At 42.3% G+C, this 17,466-nt stretch overlaps 1 protein-coding gene and 1 pseudogene across 1 annotated transcript in view; one reads left to right on the forward strand and one right to left on the reverse strand.

Moving 5' to 3' along the window:
• The window catches only part of NPR3 (natriuretic peptide receptor 3), a 69,229-nt gene that overhangs the window by 14,309 nt on the left and 37,454 nt on the right, over nucleotides 1-17,466 (forward strand). The window contains exon 3 of the mRNA XM_089908742.1: nucleotides 10,183-10,349. Coding sequence (XP_089764868.1) covers nucleotides 10,183-10,349 — 167 coding nt within the window. The remainder of the gene's footprint in view (nucleotides 1-10,182; nucleotides 10,350-17,466) is intronic.
• LOC111187785 (coiled-coil domain-containing protein 167 pseudogene) lies at nucleotides 16,021-16,584 on the reverse strand (annotated as a pseudogene).

A 17,466-nucleotide genomic window follows, 5' to 3' on the forward strand; every position in this document is an offset into this window, starting at 1 on the left:
AGTGATTCAGTTATACATATACATGTGCCTATTTTTTTCAAATTCTTTTCCCATTTAGGTTGTTACATAATATTGAGCAGAGTTCCCTGTGCTATACAGTAGGTCCTTGTTGGTTATACATTTTAAATATAGTGGTGTGTGCATGTCAATCCCAAACTCGGTAACTATCCCTTCCCCCCACCCTTTCTTTCTGGTAACCATGAGTTCGTCCTCTAAGTCTGTGAGTCTGTTTCTGTTTTGTAAATAAGTTCATTTGTATCATTTCTTTTTAGATTCTGCATATAAGCGATATCATATGATATTTCTCTTTCTCTGTCTGACTTACTTCACTCAGTATGACAATCTCTAGGTCCACCCATGTTGCCGCAAATGGTATTATTTCATCCTTTTTAATGAATGAGTAATATGCCATTGTATATATGGGCCATATCTTCTTTATCCATTCCTCTGTCGATGGACATTTAGGTTGCTTCCATGTCTTGGCTATTGTAAACAGTGCTGCAATGAACATTGGAGTGCATGTATCCTTTCAGACCATGTTTTTCTCTGTATATGTGCCCAGGAGTGGGATAGAGGGATCATATGGTAGTCCTACTTTTAGTTTTTTAAGGAACCTCCATACTGTTCTCCACAGTGGCTGTACCAATTTACATTCCCACCAACGGTGTGGGAGGGCTCCCTTCTCTTCACGCACTCTCCAGCATGTAGATTTTTTGATGATAGCTGTTTTGACTGGTGTGAGGTGATATCTCACTGTAGTTTTGATTTGCATTTCTCTAGTAATTAGCGATGTTGAACGTCTTTTCATGTGCCTCTTGGCCATCTATATGTCTTCTTTGGAGAAATGTCTATTTAGGTCTTCTGCCCATGTTTTGATTGGGTTGTTTGTTTTGATGCTATTAAGCCACTTGAGCTGTTTGTAAATTTTGGAGACTAATCCCTTGTTGGTCACATCATTTGCAAATATTTTCTCCCAATCTGTGGGTTGTCTTTTTGTTTTATTTATGGTTTCCTTTGCTGTGCAAAAGTTTTTGAGTTAAATTAGGTCCCATTTGTTTATTTTTGTTTTTATTTCCATGACTCTGGGAGACAGATCAGAAAAAATCTTGCTGCAGTTTATGTCAGAGAGTGTTCTGCCTATGTTTTCTCTAAGAGTTTTATAGTGTTCAGTCTTACATTTAGGTCTTTAATCCATTTTGAGCTTATTTTTGTGTATGGTGTTAAAGAGTGTTCTAATTTCATTTTTTTACATGTAGCTGTCCAGTTTTTCCAGCACCATTTATTAAAGAGACTGTCTTTACCCCATTGTATAGTCTTGACTTCTTTGTTGTAGATTAATAGACCATAGGAGTGTGGGTTTATTTCTGGGCTTTCTATCCTATGCCATTGATCTATATTTCTATTTTTGTGCCAGTACCATACTGTTTTTTTAAAAAAAATTATTTATTTTTGGCTGCATTGGTTCTTCGTTGCTGTGCGTGGGCTTTCTCTAGTTGCGGTGAGTTGGGGCTACTCTTCGTTGCAGTGTGCAGGTTTCTGATCGTGGTGGCTTCTTTTGTTGTGGAGCATGGGCTCTAGGCTCACGGGCTCAGTAGTTGTGACTTGCAGGCTATAGAGCACAGGCTCAGTAGTTGTGGCGCATGGGCTTAGTTGCTCCACGGTATGTGGGATCTTCCCAGACCAGGGCTCGAACCCATGTCCCCTGTATTGGCAGGCAGATTCTTAACGACTGTGCCACCAGGGAAGCCCAGTACCATACTGTTTTGATGACTATAGCTTTGTAATATAGTCTGAAGTGAGGAAGCCTGATTCCTCCAGCTCCATTTTCTTTCTCAAGATTGCTTTAGCTATTCAGGGTCTTTTGTGTCTCCATAAACATTTTCAGATTTTTTTGTTCTAGTTCTGTGAAAAATGCCATTGGTAATTTGATAGGGATTGCATTGAATCTGCAGACTCCCTTGGGTAGTATCATCATTTTGACAGTATGGATTCTTCCAATCCAAGAACATGGTATATCTTTCCATCTGTTTGTGTCTTCTTTGATTTCTTTCATCAGCATCTTATAGTTTTCAGAGTGCAGGTCTTTTGTCACCTTAGGTAGGTTTATTCCTAAGTATTTTATTCTTTTTGATGTGATGGTAAGTGGGATTGTTTCTTGAATTTCTCTTTCTGATCTTTTGTTGTTAGTGTATAGGAATGCAACAGATTTCTGTTTATTAATTAATTTTGTAACCTGCAACTTTACCAAATTCATTGATGAGCTCTAGTAGTTTTCTAGTACCATCTTTGGGATTTTCTACGTATAGTATCATGTCATCTGCAAACAGTGACAGTTTAACTTTTCTTTTCCAATTTGGATTCCTTTTATTTCTTTTTCTTCTCTGATTGCCATAGCTAGGACTTCCAAAATTATGTTGAATGAAAGTGGCAAGAGTGAACATCCTTGTCTTGTTCCTGATCTTAGAGGAAATGCTTTCAGCTTTTCTCCATTGAGTATGATATTAGCTGTAGTTTTGTCATATATGGCCTTTATTATGTTGAGGTGTATTCCCTCTGTGCCCGCTTTCTATAGAGTTTTTATCATAAATGGGTGTTGAATTTTGTCAAAAACTTTTTCTGCATCTATTGCGATGCTCATATGGTTTTTATTCTTCAATTTGTTGATGTGGTGTATCACACTGATTGATTTGTGGATTTTGAAAAATCCTTGCATCCCTGGGATAAATCCCACTTGATCATGGTATATGATTCTTTTAATGTATTGTTGGATTCAGATGGCTAGTATTTTGTTGAGGATTTTTGCATCTATGTTCATCAGTGATATTGGCCTGTAATTTTCTTTTTTTGTGACATTTTTGTCTGGTTTTGGTATCAGGGTGATGGTGAGCTCATAGAATGAGTTTGGGAGTTTTTCTTCCCCTGCAATATTTTGGAACAGTTTCAGAAGGATAGGTATTAGCTCTTCTTTAAATATTTGATAGAATTCGCCTGTGAAGCCATCAGGTTCTGGGCTTTTGTTTGTTGGGAGTTTTTAAATAACAGTTTCAATTTCAGTGCTTGTGACTGGTCTGGTCATATTTCTGTTCTTCCTGGTTCAGTCTTGGGAGATTGTACCTTTCTTAGAATTTGTCCATTTCTTCCATGTTGTCCATTTTATTGGCATACAGTTGCTTATAGTAGTGTCTCATGATCCTTTGTATTTCTGTGGTGTCAGGGTTTTTCTGATTATATCCCCTTTCTTTTCCCTTTTACAGCCTGGTTGCTTAGGCTTTGCGCTCGGCTGTCAGCCTGCCTGAGAGTCTGTGCCATGTACTAGCTCTTGGCAAACTGACATAACCCTGCCCTTCCCCTGCAAGTGTTAGTTTCTTCTAATGATAATAATAGTACTTATCTCATGGCATCAGGCTGAGTAATAAATGAGGTGGTGTATGTGAGAGAAACAGAAAACTTCTTGGAACATGATGAGTGTTTAGTAAATGTTCATTATATTTACTATTAATTTTAGTTTACTTTGACCATTACATATAGTACTTTAAAAGTGATAAGTTAAGTTTGTACATTTTCTTGTGGTGCAGTTATATAGCTTGATTTAGGCCATACTTTTTTTTTTTTTTTTTTTTGTGGTATGTGGGCCTCTCACTGTCGTGGCCTCTCCCGTTGCGGAGCACAGGCTCCGGACGCGCAGGCTCAGCGGCCATGGCTCACGGGCCCAGCCTCTCTGCGGCATGTGGCATCTTCCCGGACCGGGGCACAAACCCGTGTCCCCTGCATCGGCAGGCGGACTCTCAACTACTGCACCACCAGGGAAGCCCTAGGCCATACATTTTTTTGTTACCAAATTAGTCAACTTTTATCTAGTACATCCTAAGGACCTGGGTGCATTAGGAATTATATCTGCCTGCAAATAACCAAGACTTCCAGCTATAGTAATTTAAACAAATGTAGAGGTTTATTCTCTCAACTGTAAGAAGTGCAGAGGTGGGCAGTCCGGGGCAGAATGATGGTTCCATAATGTCATCAGGGACCCAAGCTGCTTCTTGTTTTCTGCTCCCTCAATCCTAGTGAATGGCATCCATCCTCAAGATCATGAGGTAGTGGCTAGGATTCCAGGGATTGTGTCTTAATTCTAGGCAAGACAGAAGGGGAAAGATGAGAGGCAAAAAGAGATCCTTTTCAGTTGACTCAGTTCTGTTTGAAGGGCTCTCTCGAAGCCCCACTCATTAACTTTCGCTTACGTATCATTTGCTACCCGTGGTTGGGAGGGGGGCCAGGAAATGTGTGCTTTTAGCTGGGCTCACTGCTACCCCACATCAATTCAAGAATCTGTTACTAAGGGAGTAACAGAGAGAATGGATGGGAGAATGGATGTAGGGAGGTTTGCCGCAGACCCTGAAGCACTTTTCCTCTTCAGAGTAGAAGCAGTAAATAGAATCTTATGGCGGGCACAGTGACCTAGACCAAGGTTCTGGTGTCTGTTGCTCATAAAGGACTTTCTCTGAGATTTTTACACTCTAAGAGTCAGATATATTATCCTGAAAAGTTCTCCAACATCCTCCTCTCCCTGTGCTTCCTCACATCAAAGTCTACACCAGTTCTAGAAAAAGGCTCTGTTTTAAATAATACTTGAGATTGGTTTTTTAAGAAAACATATTGATAGTGTGTCCATATTTACTGATTATTAGATTGTCTTGGTGAGCACTCAGAAAAATTCTCAGATCTGCCCCAATTATATTGTTACAGGAGTTCTGAATATATTATGAGGGAATTCAAGTGATGGAAAATAAGATTGAAAGGATAGGTTTAAAAAAAATCCAGAGTGAAGATGATATATATTGCGCTGCAGGGTTTTGAATAGCACCTGTTGGCATTTTCATTCTCTGGCATTATGTTCTTTGGATGTAAGTTAGGTGGAAAGTCATTTGCGCGATCTTGTCTGGGACTGTAAGGTTATTGTAGAGCTTTCCTGACTTCCTGAGAACACAGAGGCACTCAGTAAGGTGAGGATGGGAGAATTCCAGGGCTGGTCATGCACATAAATTACTTGACTCGCTAAAAGTAGAAAAATGGCAGAAAAACTGGGGAAGGGTTGGATTTATATTTTGCTATTAAAGTGATATATTCCTGTTATAGTCAGTTTAGGGTAATGAGAAAAGAGAAGGAATTCTCACACAGTCTTTCAACTGTAAGAGTTGTTAAACCACGTTTAGACACTTCTTCCTCTGATCTTTCTTCCTCTGTTACTTTTATTTTTAACATTCTTGTCCTCCACTGAATTTGAAGTTTTAAATCTTAGAACACACCAAACTTTGATGAGATGAATGAAGAGCAGGCACCGCACTGGAGTTTGGAGGCTGGCTTGCGTTTGAATCCTGCTTCTACTTATTAACCAAGTGACTTCGGGCATGTTAATCTCCTTGAGCCTCAGTTTCCTTATCTGTAAGATGGGGATCATACTTAAATATTCCTCATAGAGTTTTCATTAGGATTAAAAAATGAAATGCTCCAGGCAAAGCCATTCACAATGGCATCGCTCAGTAAGTGGTGCTGTTATCACTGATGGGAGAATCTGGACCAGCCTCGCTCAAGGCAAGCAGGTAACTCCTGGGTATTTGGAGAGGTTGGGGTGAGGCAGGGTGGCCAATCCTTTTGTCTCACTTAATTGGCTTCCAGAGGGCAAGAGCCATGTATTCTGCAGCCAGCCCAGGTGTACTCCAGGCATCATTTTTTGGATGTAGTCTGTGATGTCTCAGCTCCGTCATTCAGCGCACATTTACCGAAGGCTTTCTATGTGCTGGATCCTTGGTAAGTACTGAGAGCTACAGGATGACACAGTTATCCCAGTACTGCCGGCTCTCACCAGCTCCCTGGCCGCAGGATTGCCAAGCACAGGGCTTGGTGCTGAACAGGTTATTTCCTCTTTCACAAATATTCTGTACCCTTCTCACTCTAAATGCAAGCTTGGGGCTCTATGATGTTTAAAACCAAACCAAACAAAGAAAGCAAATTCACTTTCCCTTATTCCTGAAGCAACTGCAAGCATCACCTTCTCTGCCCTACTTCTCATTAGCCGACTTCTTTCTCCTCTTCTTAATCCCTTGTTCAGGACCATTGTAAGAGTATGACAACAAGACCCACTACTCCTCTGAGAGTGTTAGGTCACCGCTGACCTTCTCAACACCAAAGCCATCAGCCTTAGTGCAGACCGTGCCTACATGCCTCTAAAGCAGTGCTGTCCAGGGGAACTTTCTATGATGCTGGCTGTGTCCTACTCTGTGTTGCCCAGTACAGGAGCCACTGGCCACATGTGACGATCGCACATTTAAAATGTGGCCAGTGCGAGTGAGAAACTGAAATTTTAATTTTATTTAATCTTGAGTAATTGAAATGTAAGCGGTCACCCATGGAGCTAGTGGCTGCTATAGTAGAGCTATATACAGCTCTAGTCCTTGCCGTATTGTTTCCGTCTATTTCTTTCCGGAAACCCTGTTTTTCTTAGCTTTGGTGGCACAGCATTCTTCGGGCTTTCTCTTAGCTCTTCTGTCTCCTTTTAGTCCTTTGCCCACTAAAAACAGCGTCGCCAAAGTGTGTGTGCTCACCCCCCGCCCTCTGCTTCTGGGTACTAAGTATAAGACATATGGATGTGACAGCCAGCATTCTCTCTAGCCCTCACTTCTCTTGCTGGCTTCAGACCCCTCTTTCCAACCCCAGCCTGGTGCTGCCACTTGGGTGCTCTGTAGTCAGTCACCTTGGATTGACCGTGACCCTAACTGAAATCACTGTCATTTCCGTGTCCACGTAACCCCTCCTCCTCCCTCTGGCTCTGCTATTTCTTCTGACAACCATTTGCTTTTCCTCTCTGGCATCACTGGTGACGCGCGTCCCTCTCGGCTGTCGTTCACTCCCTCACTCTTGTAGAGTCTTCAGATTCCTCTTGCACAGCCCTCTGCATTCATTCTCAAGGGCCCTCCCTCTTTTTATGATTATAAAAGCAGTAAATATACTGCTGAAAATTTGCTAAAGTCAGAAAAACACATAAAAAAAGAAAAGAAAAGAAAAGATGCCTGTAATTCTAACCATCCGGAGAGCCATGTTCAATTTTTTGGGGGGTGTGACTTCCCACATATAACCTCTGGTAACCCCTTGCCTGGATTACTGTGGCTGTGAACGCTCAGTGTCTCCCCAGTCTAATCCATTGCTATTTCCCAAGGCATGAGTCTGATCGTGTCATTCTTCTGTTCCGCTTGTAAATCTCCAGAGGCACCCAGTGTCTGCTGAATTAAACTTGTCCCCACTGATGGGGTATCATGCCAAGCCAACCTCTGCTTTTCCTAGGGTTCAGTGGCCCCGAGAGGTTACTGACACAGTACAATAAGAAACACACACAAAGCAGGAAGTCATAGTATTGGTTATGGTTGTGACTAGATACCTATTTAGTTTGGCTTACATTTACTAAGCACTTTTGTTTCCATTCTTCTTTCTTTCTTTTTTAAAATTTTTGTTTGTTTTTATTTTTTGGCCGTGCCACACGGTAGTGTGGGATCTTAGTTCCTCGACCAGGGATTCAAACCCATGCCCCCTGACCACTGGACCGCCAGGGAAGTCCCTTCTTTTTTTCTAGAAAACGAAACCCCAAGATCATTACCTTTTAGATTGTGGTAGACAGATTTATTGTACTATATTTCACTTCTTTCAAGATTAAAAAAAAAAGTTTTTTCCATATTAGTAACTAAGATAGTTGCTGTTTCCAGTTCTATGTGAATTACACAGCATAATACCCTATAGGGTTATTTCCTTTCTTGTGCCCGGAGGGTTCTCTTCCCCAAAGCCGAGAAACTCTGACCCTCTTTGCCTAAGAAACACCATTCCTGCTGATTCTTGATACCTCGAGTCAATTAAAAAAGAATCAATACATGTGGATCGCACACCTAGAAGAAATGGGTTCCTTCACGGGTTGAAGATGGACATTCTTAGAATTTGGGGTCTTGCTGGCAAATGGATTTGGCCCCTTGACAAAAGGCCACGTTATCCATGTCTTGAGCACCCAGAGGGGTTGGCCCTGGCCGATGACAGTGCCACACAGCTCACTTGCCCTCTGAGCAAGCGCCGGCATAGCTGTGGCCTCCCTGGGGTTTGGGAGGTTTCATAGTGGAGGAGGAGGACTTCATCAAGTTTTGTTCAGTGGCTTGAAATTTACTCTTGTGCTCATTGCGAATGGATCGAGCCCTTAATGAATTCTGTCCTTGACTCTGTCTTATTTATCTTTTAACAGCTCCCTGGCACATACTAAGCAATTAATAAATGGCTGCTATTTTTAGGACTAGGATTAAACAGATGCCTCCACAAACAAATTCTTTGTCTCTGCCTTTTCTCATGCTCCAGACAGAGGTTCCCAGCTGCCCACTGGATGTCATACACATTTGCACCTCTGCCCGTGCCGTAGATTCTGCCAAGCATGCTTTTCCATCCCCTTCTCCTCTTATTAAAATCCTATTCACACATTTAGGGCCAGGCTGATGCCTCCTCCTGGCATGAAATTTCCCTCTTTGGAGCTGGTTACTTCTTCCTCTGTACTCTGCGTGGTTTCCATGTACCACCGCTCGCCCCGCATAGTAAGCTAACCGTTACCCTGTAATGACTTCAGGTGTTTACATGCCCATCTCTAAATCCCCCTCTTGAAGTGGTGGAGACTGTTCAAAACATTTATGGTGCCCACCGTGCTGGCTGTCACAGAAACTTGCACGTTCAGTTAATCCATGTTTGTCTGATTTAAGCTATGATAGAAATTCCAAAACCACCAGCTCCTAACTGAACTTTTTCTGTAAGAGTAGAGCAAGGGCCATGGAGCCCTGGCTGCACATTCCAGAAGCATCTTCTCTTAGCCGCTGGGCTCTGGGCATCTGCACTGGACTCTGGGCTCAGGGCAAACAAATGACTCCATTTGTTTGGACTCCAGCTGGTTGAATGCCTTGTTGTATTTGCAGAGATCTCAAGAAATCATAATGATAATTCACAGAATTATTATTATTATGGTCAAAAGTTAGAGGTCCATGTTTCTTTTTGGGGTCCTGCAAGCCACATGTTTTCTCAAAAATGAAATAATAAAGAGAAGAGGAATGATTCTTATCTATGTAATTTGCCTTTGCTTTTGTGAAAGGGAGAGCCGTGAAGCAGCGGGGTACCCAGCTTCTGAATGCCTCAGTTTCCTCATCTGTAAAATAGAGAGGATAAAAGTCACGGGATCTTGTGAGGATTAAATGAGTTTATAAAGTGTTCAATAACTAAGCTTTTATTATAATATATATATATATATATATATATATACACTCAATAAATGTTAGCAATTTTTATTTTATTACTATTGATGCACAGATCGACTTGTCCAATAAATAATCTTTTTGATGTTGCCAGCACTAGAGAGATATAAATCCTCAAGTTCACCTAAGCTACTTTTCACTCTGAAGAGATTCGAGAAACATTTCAAGAAATATCAATAATCTGTTACCTTTTTTTTTTTTTTTGGCCGTACACGGGCCTCTCACTGTTGGGGCCTCTCCCGTTGCGGAGCACAGGCTCCGGATGCGCAGGCTAAGCAGCCATGGCTCACAGGCCCAGCCGCTCCGCGGCATGTGGGATCTTCCCAGACCGGGGCACGAACCCGTGTCCCCTGCATCGGCAGTCGGACTCTCAACCACTGCATCACCAGGGAAGCCCTCAAACCTTTTCCTTTTAGCAACAACTTTATAATACTCGTGCTGTCGTATGTAGCCATCCCTGCCTTCCACATCTACGTAGTGTCGGGTTTACTGTAGCACAGTAACATCTTGGTTGACCTCCACAGTTGATTAAAAAATATTAAAAACTAAGTGTGAATGGAAAGGAATAGACCTATTGCTTACTCCTGCAGTGCTGCAATTCTTGGGGGCTGAAAATTAGTTACAGGGTTATCATAAGGCAATTAACCCAACAGTGCTTTTGTTTCTGCCTCACATTTCAAAGGAACACGTGGTCTTCTCCTTTGAGGATCTTGACATTGTCACTTTCTATCCAAATGCAAAACTGTGACAATACCTCCTGCCCCAGCCACCAAACGAAACATGTAGAGACACTTCGCAGTTGAAAAGGGAGAATGGCCCCTTTATGGTGACTGGCTTGGAATTATAAATGTTTTTACTTCTCCCTTAGGAGATGGCTCATGGAAGAGAGGAGACAAACACGACTTTGAAGCTAAGCAAGCGTACTCATCCCTCCAAACAATCACTCTACTGAGGACAGTGAAACCTGAGTTTGAGAAGTTTTCCATGGAGGTGAAAAGTTCTGTTGAGAAGCAAGGGCTCAGGGAGGAGGATTACGTAAGTAACTGATTTTGAGTCTAGACCTTCGCATCCTGAAAACAGTCTTCAAATTAAATCAGGTGTGATAAAGTGTCCTGTTCTGAACCATTCCTAGGTTCTCGTCTGAATGTCACTGTTGCTTCCTGTGTTTTGTTTTTTTTTTTCTGGCCAGCTCTCCTCCCTCCTCCCCACCAGGCGCCCATCACCCCACGCTTCACTTACACTTTGCCAGCTGCTGAAGGAAGGGAAATTGCTTTCTGTGGGTACTTGTGGTCATGCTGAGCAGAGATCTGGAGACTTCCATCACCTATTCTGCTAGGAGCATGTTGGGGGAGAAGATGGATGAAGGATTGCCAAAGTTTTGCATGCCTGATTTTTCCAGAGCTTGGTGAGGAAGGTATTTTGGATTTTAGAAGGCTCCTTCTTTTGGCAATCTGTCTTAGCTTCGTGGCCAGTCTGCTTCTCTCTTTTGTGGCCATGTTGTCGCCTCCTTCTGCTGCAGGCTGTTCCCTACTGAAGTATTCCAGAGTGTCGCACACCATTAGTGAGGTTGTTACTCATGCCTCTTCCAAGAGTGGACTGGAGTCAGGAGCTCAGGCCAGGCTCAGGATTAAGTAGAGGGACATCTAGCTGTGTGATCTGGGGCAGATTCCTCAGTCTCCCTCATTCAGATGAGGATGGGAGGGTTACAGATAATCTAGCTGAAGTCTTTAGCACTGTCTGGTCAAGAAGTTGGAACTCAACGAATGGTGCCTCTTTTGTACTATTGTCATAAGATCATGCCTGTCTTTATAGGAATTTGCTACTAAACGACATACAAAGGGTCTTATAAACGTGTATTAATGTCTTAAATGCGATTTATATATTATACACGTATCATTTAAAATACCTTTTGACTTTCTAAATTAACACTGTCTTCTAGATATGTAATGTGAGCCACAAATGTAATTAAAAAGTTTTTAGTAGCCACATTAGAAAAAGTTAAAAAAAAACAGATGAAATTAATTTTAATAATACATTTGATTTCACTTAAATAGAAAAAAATCATTTCAACATTTAATCAATGTAAAATTAAGACTGAGATTGTATATATTTTTTTCTTGTATGAAGTCTTTGAAATCCAGTGTGTATTTTACCCTTACAGAGTATCTTAATTCAGTTCAGGTGCTCAGTAGCGGTAAGTGGCCAGTGGCTGTCCTGTTGGACAGGGTGTTCTTAATTATTAAAGAAGTAGAGCCCAAGTTTGCAGAAACCTATGATAGTATTGTCATCATCCGAATCTTTTGCCTCAGGAATGCGAAAGGACACAAAGGACATTGTAGTTCTCTTCAGTAGTTCTGCCAGAGGTGGCCTGTGTCAATATTGAAAGCATCCAAGTCTTTTACGTATGCCACTGTATGTTGCTTTACTTTACTGGGTTCATATTAATTTTCTGGTTTAAAAACTCAGAAATGGTGTCATTTTGTCTAACCCCTTTCCTAAGGTTGTTGAAGTTCAAGTATTTCAGTACAGGTCGTCCAACATGATGATACTTAGTGGGCAAAAGTTGGCATTGCATTGCACTATCAGGTACATCTTCTTGGTCATTAGTTATCCTGTGTTCAGAATGTTAAATCTTATTTTAATGGTAGTCTAGGCAAAATCTCCCTGGAAGGTGTAGCTACTACAAAGATCCGTAATACATTCCAAATCAAATACTGCTGCTTTAGAGATTATTTGTAGCTGTAGACTACAATATCGCTTCCCTCTGATGGTGGGATCATTAAAACGGATTTTATACATAAATAAAAATGGTAATGTAGAAGTTGGAGCTCCTCATAATGACTTATTCTGTCTTTCGTAGTTACGTGTGTTTTAGCTGTGCTCTTTTGAATGCCACTGCAGCTGTTTATCAGGTTAGTTTAGACAGGTGGTTGTGGTGAGTATCGTGGAAGAGGGAGATACGGGGCCTCACGGAGGCTAGAGCTTGATTTCCGGCAGCGGGAGATGCTGGAGCGGAGTAACGAGACTCGGTGGTCTTCACCCTAAGCCTCAGCTCTCTCCTCATTCTTGCTGCTTCTCTTGTTTGTACTAATGCGTTGTCTCATCTACTTGGAATTTCTGCTAGTGACACCCATCGTGAGCTCTTCAGTCCTCGCTACTGGATCTCAAATCCAGCAACGTTGGTGGACTCTATTCAAGTTTTACCATGCATTTTCTAAACAACCACAAGACCTGTGAACAGTGACAATTTTGTTTCTTTTCAGTTCTTCTTTTAAGTATGCTTAATTAAGAGATATTTAATTACATTGTCTATTAAATTAAGTATAATTAATTAAATTAAAACTTTTAATGATACTGACTAGGATCCCAATACAGTATTGAATGTTAGTAGCGGTAGTGGGCATCCTTGCCTTGTTCTGAAATTTAAAGTGAACAGCACGTAACAGATTTCACATCTGTTCACATCACCATTTAAGTGTGATGTTTACTGTGGGGTTTTGGGGAAAGAGTCTTTATTAGATGTGGAAGTTCTCTTTTATTTGTTTTTATTTGTTGGTGAGGTTCTGTTCTGGCAAAATGATACCCTTTATTAGGATAACTGAAACAAAAATAGCACAGAAAACATAAAGATTCACATAATGTAGATTAGGAAAGGATCTGGACACAGGTTTTTTCTTAATTGAAGTATAGCTGATTTACAATGTTGTGTTCATTTCTGCTGTACAGCAAAGTGATTCAGTTATTCATATATATACTTTCTTTCTCATATTCTTTTCCTTTGTGGTTTATCACAGGATATTGAATATAGTTCCCTGTGCTCTACAGTAGGACCTTGTTGTTTATCCATCCTATATATACTAGTTTGCATCTGCTAACCCCAAACTCCCACTCCATCCCTCCCCAACCCCCTTCCCCCTTGGCAACCACATTTCTGTTCTCTATGTCAGGACACAGCTTTTGATTGTAGGCATTGTAAACTATATGATATCCTTGACCCCATGTCATGTATGCTAGTATCACAGTCATCAGATTAGCATGTGGTTGGCGTCTTTGGAAAGCTTGGGATCTTCTCAAGATGCAAAAATTTGGAGCTTAAAATATTTTATAAGGCTATACTGAAACATTAGAAGGATGGAATGGCAATGGTATTTTTTAATAAAATTATTATTATATATTTTAAACTTACCAAATTTTGTTATTAACGTTACTTTCTTTCTCCCCCCTCTCTTCTTCTCTCTCTCCTTCTCTCTTTCTCCCTACCTTCATCTCCAACTCTTGCCTTCTCTTTTTTTAAAGTGACTTTTTAACTGAGACGAGTGCAAATTTACATGCAGTTTTAAGATGCGATATGGAGACATTCCTCGTATATAGTGCCTAGTTTTCCCCAGTGGTAACATTTTGGAAAACTGTATGTAAGATCACAACCAGGATATTGACACTGATACAATGCACTAATTTTACTCACATTTCCTCAATTTTGTTTGTACTTATGTGTGTATGTGCATGTGTGTGGGTATTCAGTTCTGTGGAATTTATCACCTGTGTAGGTTGGGGTGTTTGAATATTATCAAATGCGTTTTCTACATCTATTGAAATAATCAGATTTTTTTCTTTATTCTGTTATAATGTGGTGAGTTGCATTACCAGGGTTTTCCCCCTGAACCCCAGTTTTATTGAGATATAACTGACATATAACATTGTATAAGTGTAAGTACAACATAAGGATTTGATATTTGTATATATTGAGAAATGATCATCACAATAAGTTTGGTTAACATTGATCATCTCACATAGTTACAAACAAATTTTTTTTCTGGTGATGAGAACTATAAAAGTCTACTATCTTAGTAACTTTCAAATATACAATACAGTATTGTTGACTATGGTCATCTTGCTGTACATCTCATCCCTGGAATGTATTGATATTTATCTTATAATTGGACATTTGTATCTTTGAACCACCTTCATTACTAGAGTTTTCTAACTTTAATAATCTCTGCACTCCTGGAATAACTCTGCTGTCTCTCTATACCAAGTCTTAAACTCCTCTATTTCCCAGTTCATATCTTGGAGAATATAATTGTGGTTGAACCTGTACAAGTTTGCCTTGGTGGAGCTTTCCATGCTGGGTTGTCTCAAAGGCTATTGGCAGCCTGTAGATTAGGCTCTCTGGGTTGGAAGTCCACTCCTGTTTCACTCATCTCTGGTGGGTAGTTGGGTGGGTACACGTGTGCGATGCGATGGAAAATAGGATTGCTTAGGGCTGGGCTATCATTGGGGCTCTGGGTGTTGCATGTACTGTAATTGTCTCGTTATTACCACATGTATCTATGACAGTGTCTCCGCCATTCCTATGGGTACTATAATAGTATTTTTAAAAGTATATTTGTCCTTTTACTAGTGAACCTGGTGGAAACCTTATCTATTCTGATGCATCATCTTTTAATAGGGCCCATTATATTGGGAGATGGTATAGCCCGATGGTTAAGTGTGCAGGCGTGGGGTTTCACAGACCTAGCTCTGCGTCTTACTGTTTTGGTCTTGAGCATGTTTCTGAAGCTGTGCCTTAGTTTACTGACTCTAAAATGGGGATAAATAATTTTTAACTGACAAGGTCACTGAAAGAACTCAAGCATTGTATATAATTAATATTGAACACAATGCCAGGCACTAAGTAAATATTCAATACATGGTAGCCATGATTTCTCTTACTTTTGTTTCTCATATTCCAGACCAACGTAACCAATGTATATGAGGCTTCTGCATGTCAGTGTTCTTCCCAGCACCCCTGCTCATCCTTCAGAAGTTAACTCAAATACCACTTTCTCAGGATGTTTTTTCCTGACACTCCAGACGAATCTCACACACTCCGCTCCTTTCTATCATAGCATGCTTCTCTGGTTGTAACCACATGTCTATGTGTGGGATTTTTTTTAAGTTAACGTTGGCCTCCTTTGCCAGACAGTAAGTTCCATGAGAGCAGCAACCATGTCTGTTTCTGTTCACTCTTGCATCCCCCTTACTGTATGCTTGGCACGTAGGACGCAGCCGATAAATGTAAGCTATTATTATTATGCTTATTATTTGGGGTTATTGCTGGACCAGAAGACATCAAATCCAAGCCCCTTCCTGTACAGTGGTGAAAACTGAGGCCCAGGGAGGTGAGGTGGCTTTTCCAAGTGTAACCACTATATTGCAGTCAGTACAACAATGCTGGGTGGTGACAGTCCTGTGCTTGGACCTTATCAGGTACACAAAGCCAGGAGTTCAGATCCACTTATGCTGTGGGAGATGGTACTGGGGGGTAGTAATGGCTTTTTACAGTGAGGATTCTGAAGACCTTCTAGTGGGCGGCATCAGAAATCTGAAGTTAGAAGTAAAGCCCCACTGGAGAGGCCGTCACATATCAGTGGGACTCCCAGCGTGGCTCAGACAAGTGCTTGCCAAGTGTCTGTCTAGCCTCCTCTGGTGGGGTTTTGTCTTGCAGCCAGGGTGGTCTTTACTGCCTTTCCCTTGGGCTAAGCCAGCACGAAGTCCTTCTGGAGACTCAAGCCCCACAGCAGCAATGGGAGGCGAGAGGGGCTGGGCCGACAGGAAGCCCTGCTGCGATGTCTGGGTAAGGCAGAAATGGCCCTTGTACCTTGGCCCTCTTGAGGCTTGACGGGCCTGCTTGGCCGTGACCACGGCGCTGAGGGGAAGCCTGTCTGACTGGAGAAATCTCAGGCTCACAGGGTCCAGTAGCCGTCGATGAGTGTCCGAAGGAGGAAGATGGCCACCGACAGCAGCATGTTCTTCCGGTTCTCCTGCCGAAGCAGCTGCAGCTCCTTCTCATAGTCGGAGGCTTTGTTCATCAGGCTGCTTTTCTCCTTCTCCAGAGACCTCCTGGCCTCTGAGCCCAGCTCCGCCCCATAGAGCCTGGAGTTCACAGCCTCCAGGTCCCTCCGACGTGACAGCTTCTTCTCCAGCCCATCGATCTCTAGAGCGATGCCCAGATTCTCCAGCTTCTTTTTTTTTTTTGCGGTACGCAAGCCTCTCACTGCTGTGGCCTCTCCCGTTGCGGAGCACAGGCTCCGGACGCGCAGGCTCAGCGGCCATGGCTCACGGGCCCAGCCGCTCCACGGCATGCAGGATCCTCCCGGACCGGGGCACGAACCCGTGTCCCCTGCATCGGCAGGCGGACTCTCAACCACTGCGCCACCAGGGAGGCCCTCCAGCTTCTTTTTAGTCATGTTACTTGCCGGGTTCCCGGAGTCATTACTGGACGCTCTCTGGTGGTTTATATTGGGTCGCCCACATGTGCAGTGGCTCTCACTCCAGGGTGCCTGGATGGAGCTGTTTGGCCTCTGCCACCAAATTGTTCCAATTCTAGAGCACTGGTATTTGGTTTTAGAATGCGCTGTGTGGTGGCCAAGCCAAGATTAGTTGCATCCCCTGACTCCTGGTCAGTGGCTTTCTTTATCCACTACATCAGTCTGACCTTTTTAACAACAATGTGCCCAATATGGGGGCAAACCCATGACCCGAAGATTAAGTGTCTCAGGCCCTACAAGCGAGCCCGGCAGGCGGCACAGGCAGGAGCGCTTCCTTCCTTTTCCTGCCCCCTGCCTGCCCAAACACACACTTTTAACATATCAGTTTCTCTTTACTCTTTCACATACTTGACAGAGTCCAGCTAGGACTCCGTCTCCTCTCCATCTGCAGCGCTCTACTTTGCCTGTTTTCTTCTGAAGTGTAAACCACCATTTCCTAAATCAGCAGATGCTGTTTATTGAGCACCCCAGGGACCATGGCTGTGAACTTGATCCTGGACCATGTAATGGTCCCATCTTGGGTGGGATCTTCATCACCTAAAAATACTTGAGCAAGTATATAAATATCCATGGCCATGAGCTCTGGGAGGCTACAAGAGCTGCATTCCTGTGCCAGCACAGATTGGAAACATCATTCACTTCGGTGTCAGCGCTCTGACACACTGATGGCATTCACGCAAGTCTGGACAGTTTATCTTGCAGTAGACCAAATGTGGCACATGTGTGAAAATATCCATGTTTCTAGAGAAATGAAATCAAACACGGTGGAGTGGGTTCACTTAGTTCTGTAGTAGGAGGCTCCCTCCAAATTCATCCAACTTTCCATGACCTCTTTAAGTGGA

The sequence above is a fragment of the Delphinapterus leucas genome, chromosome 3, assembly GCF_059928025.1.
Source record: "Delphinapterus leucas isolate spDelLeu-1000000601 "Yukka" chromosome 3, BTC_Dleu_Yukka2, whole genome shotgun sequence".
Classification (NCBI taxonomy): Eukaryota; Metazoa; Chordata; class Mammalia; order Artiodactyla; family Monodontidae; genus Delphinapterus; species Delphinapterus leucas.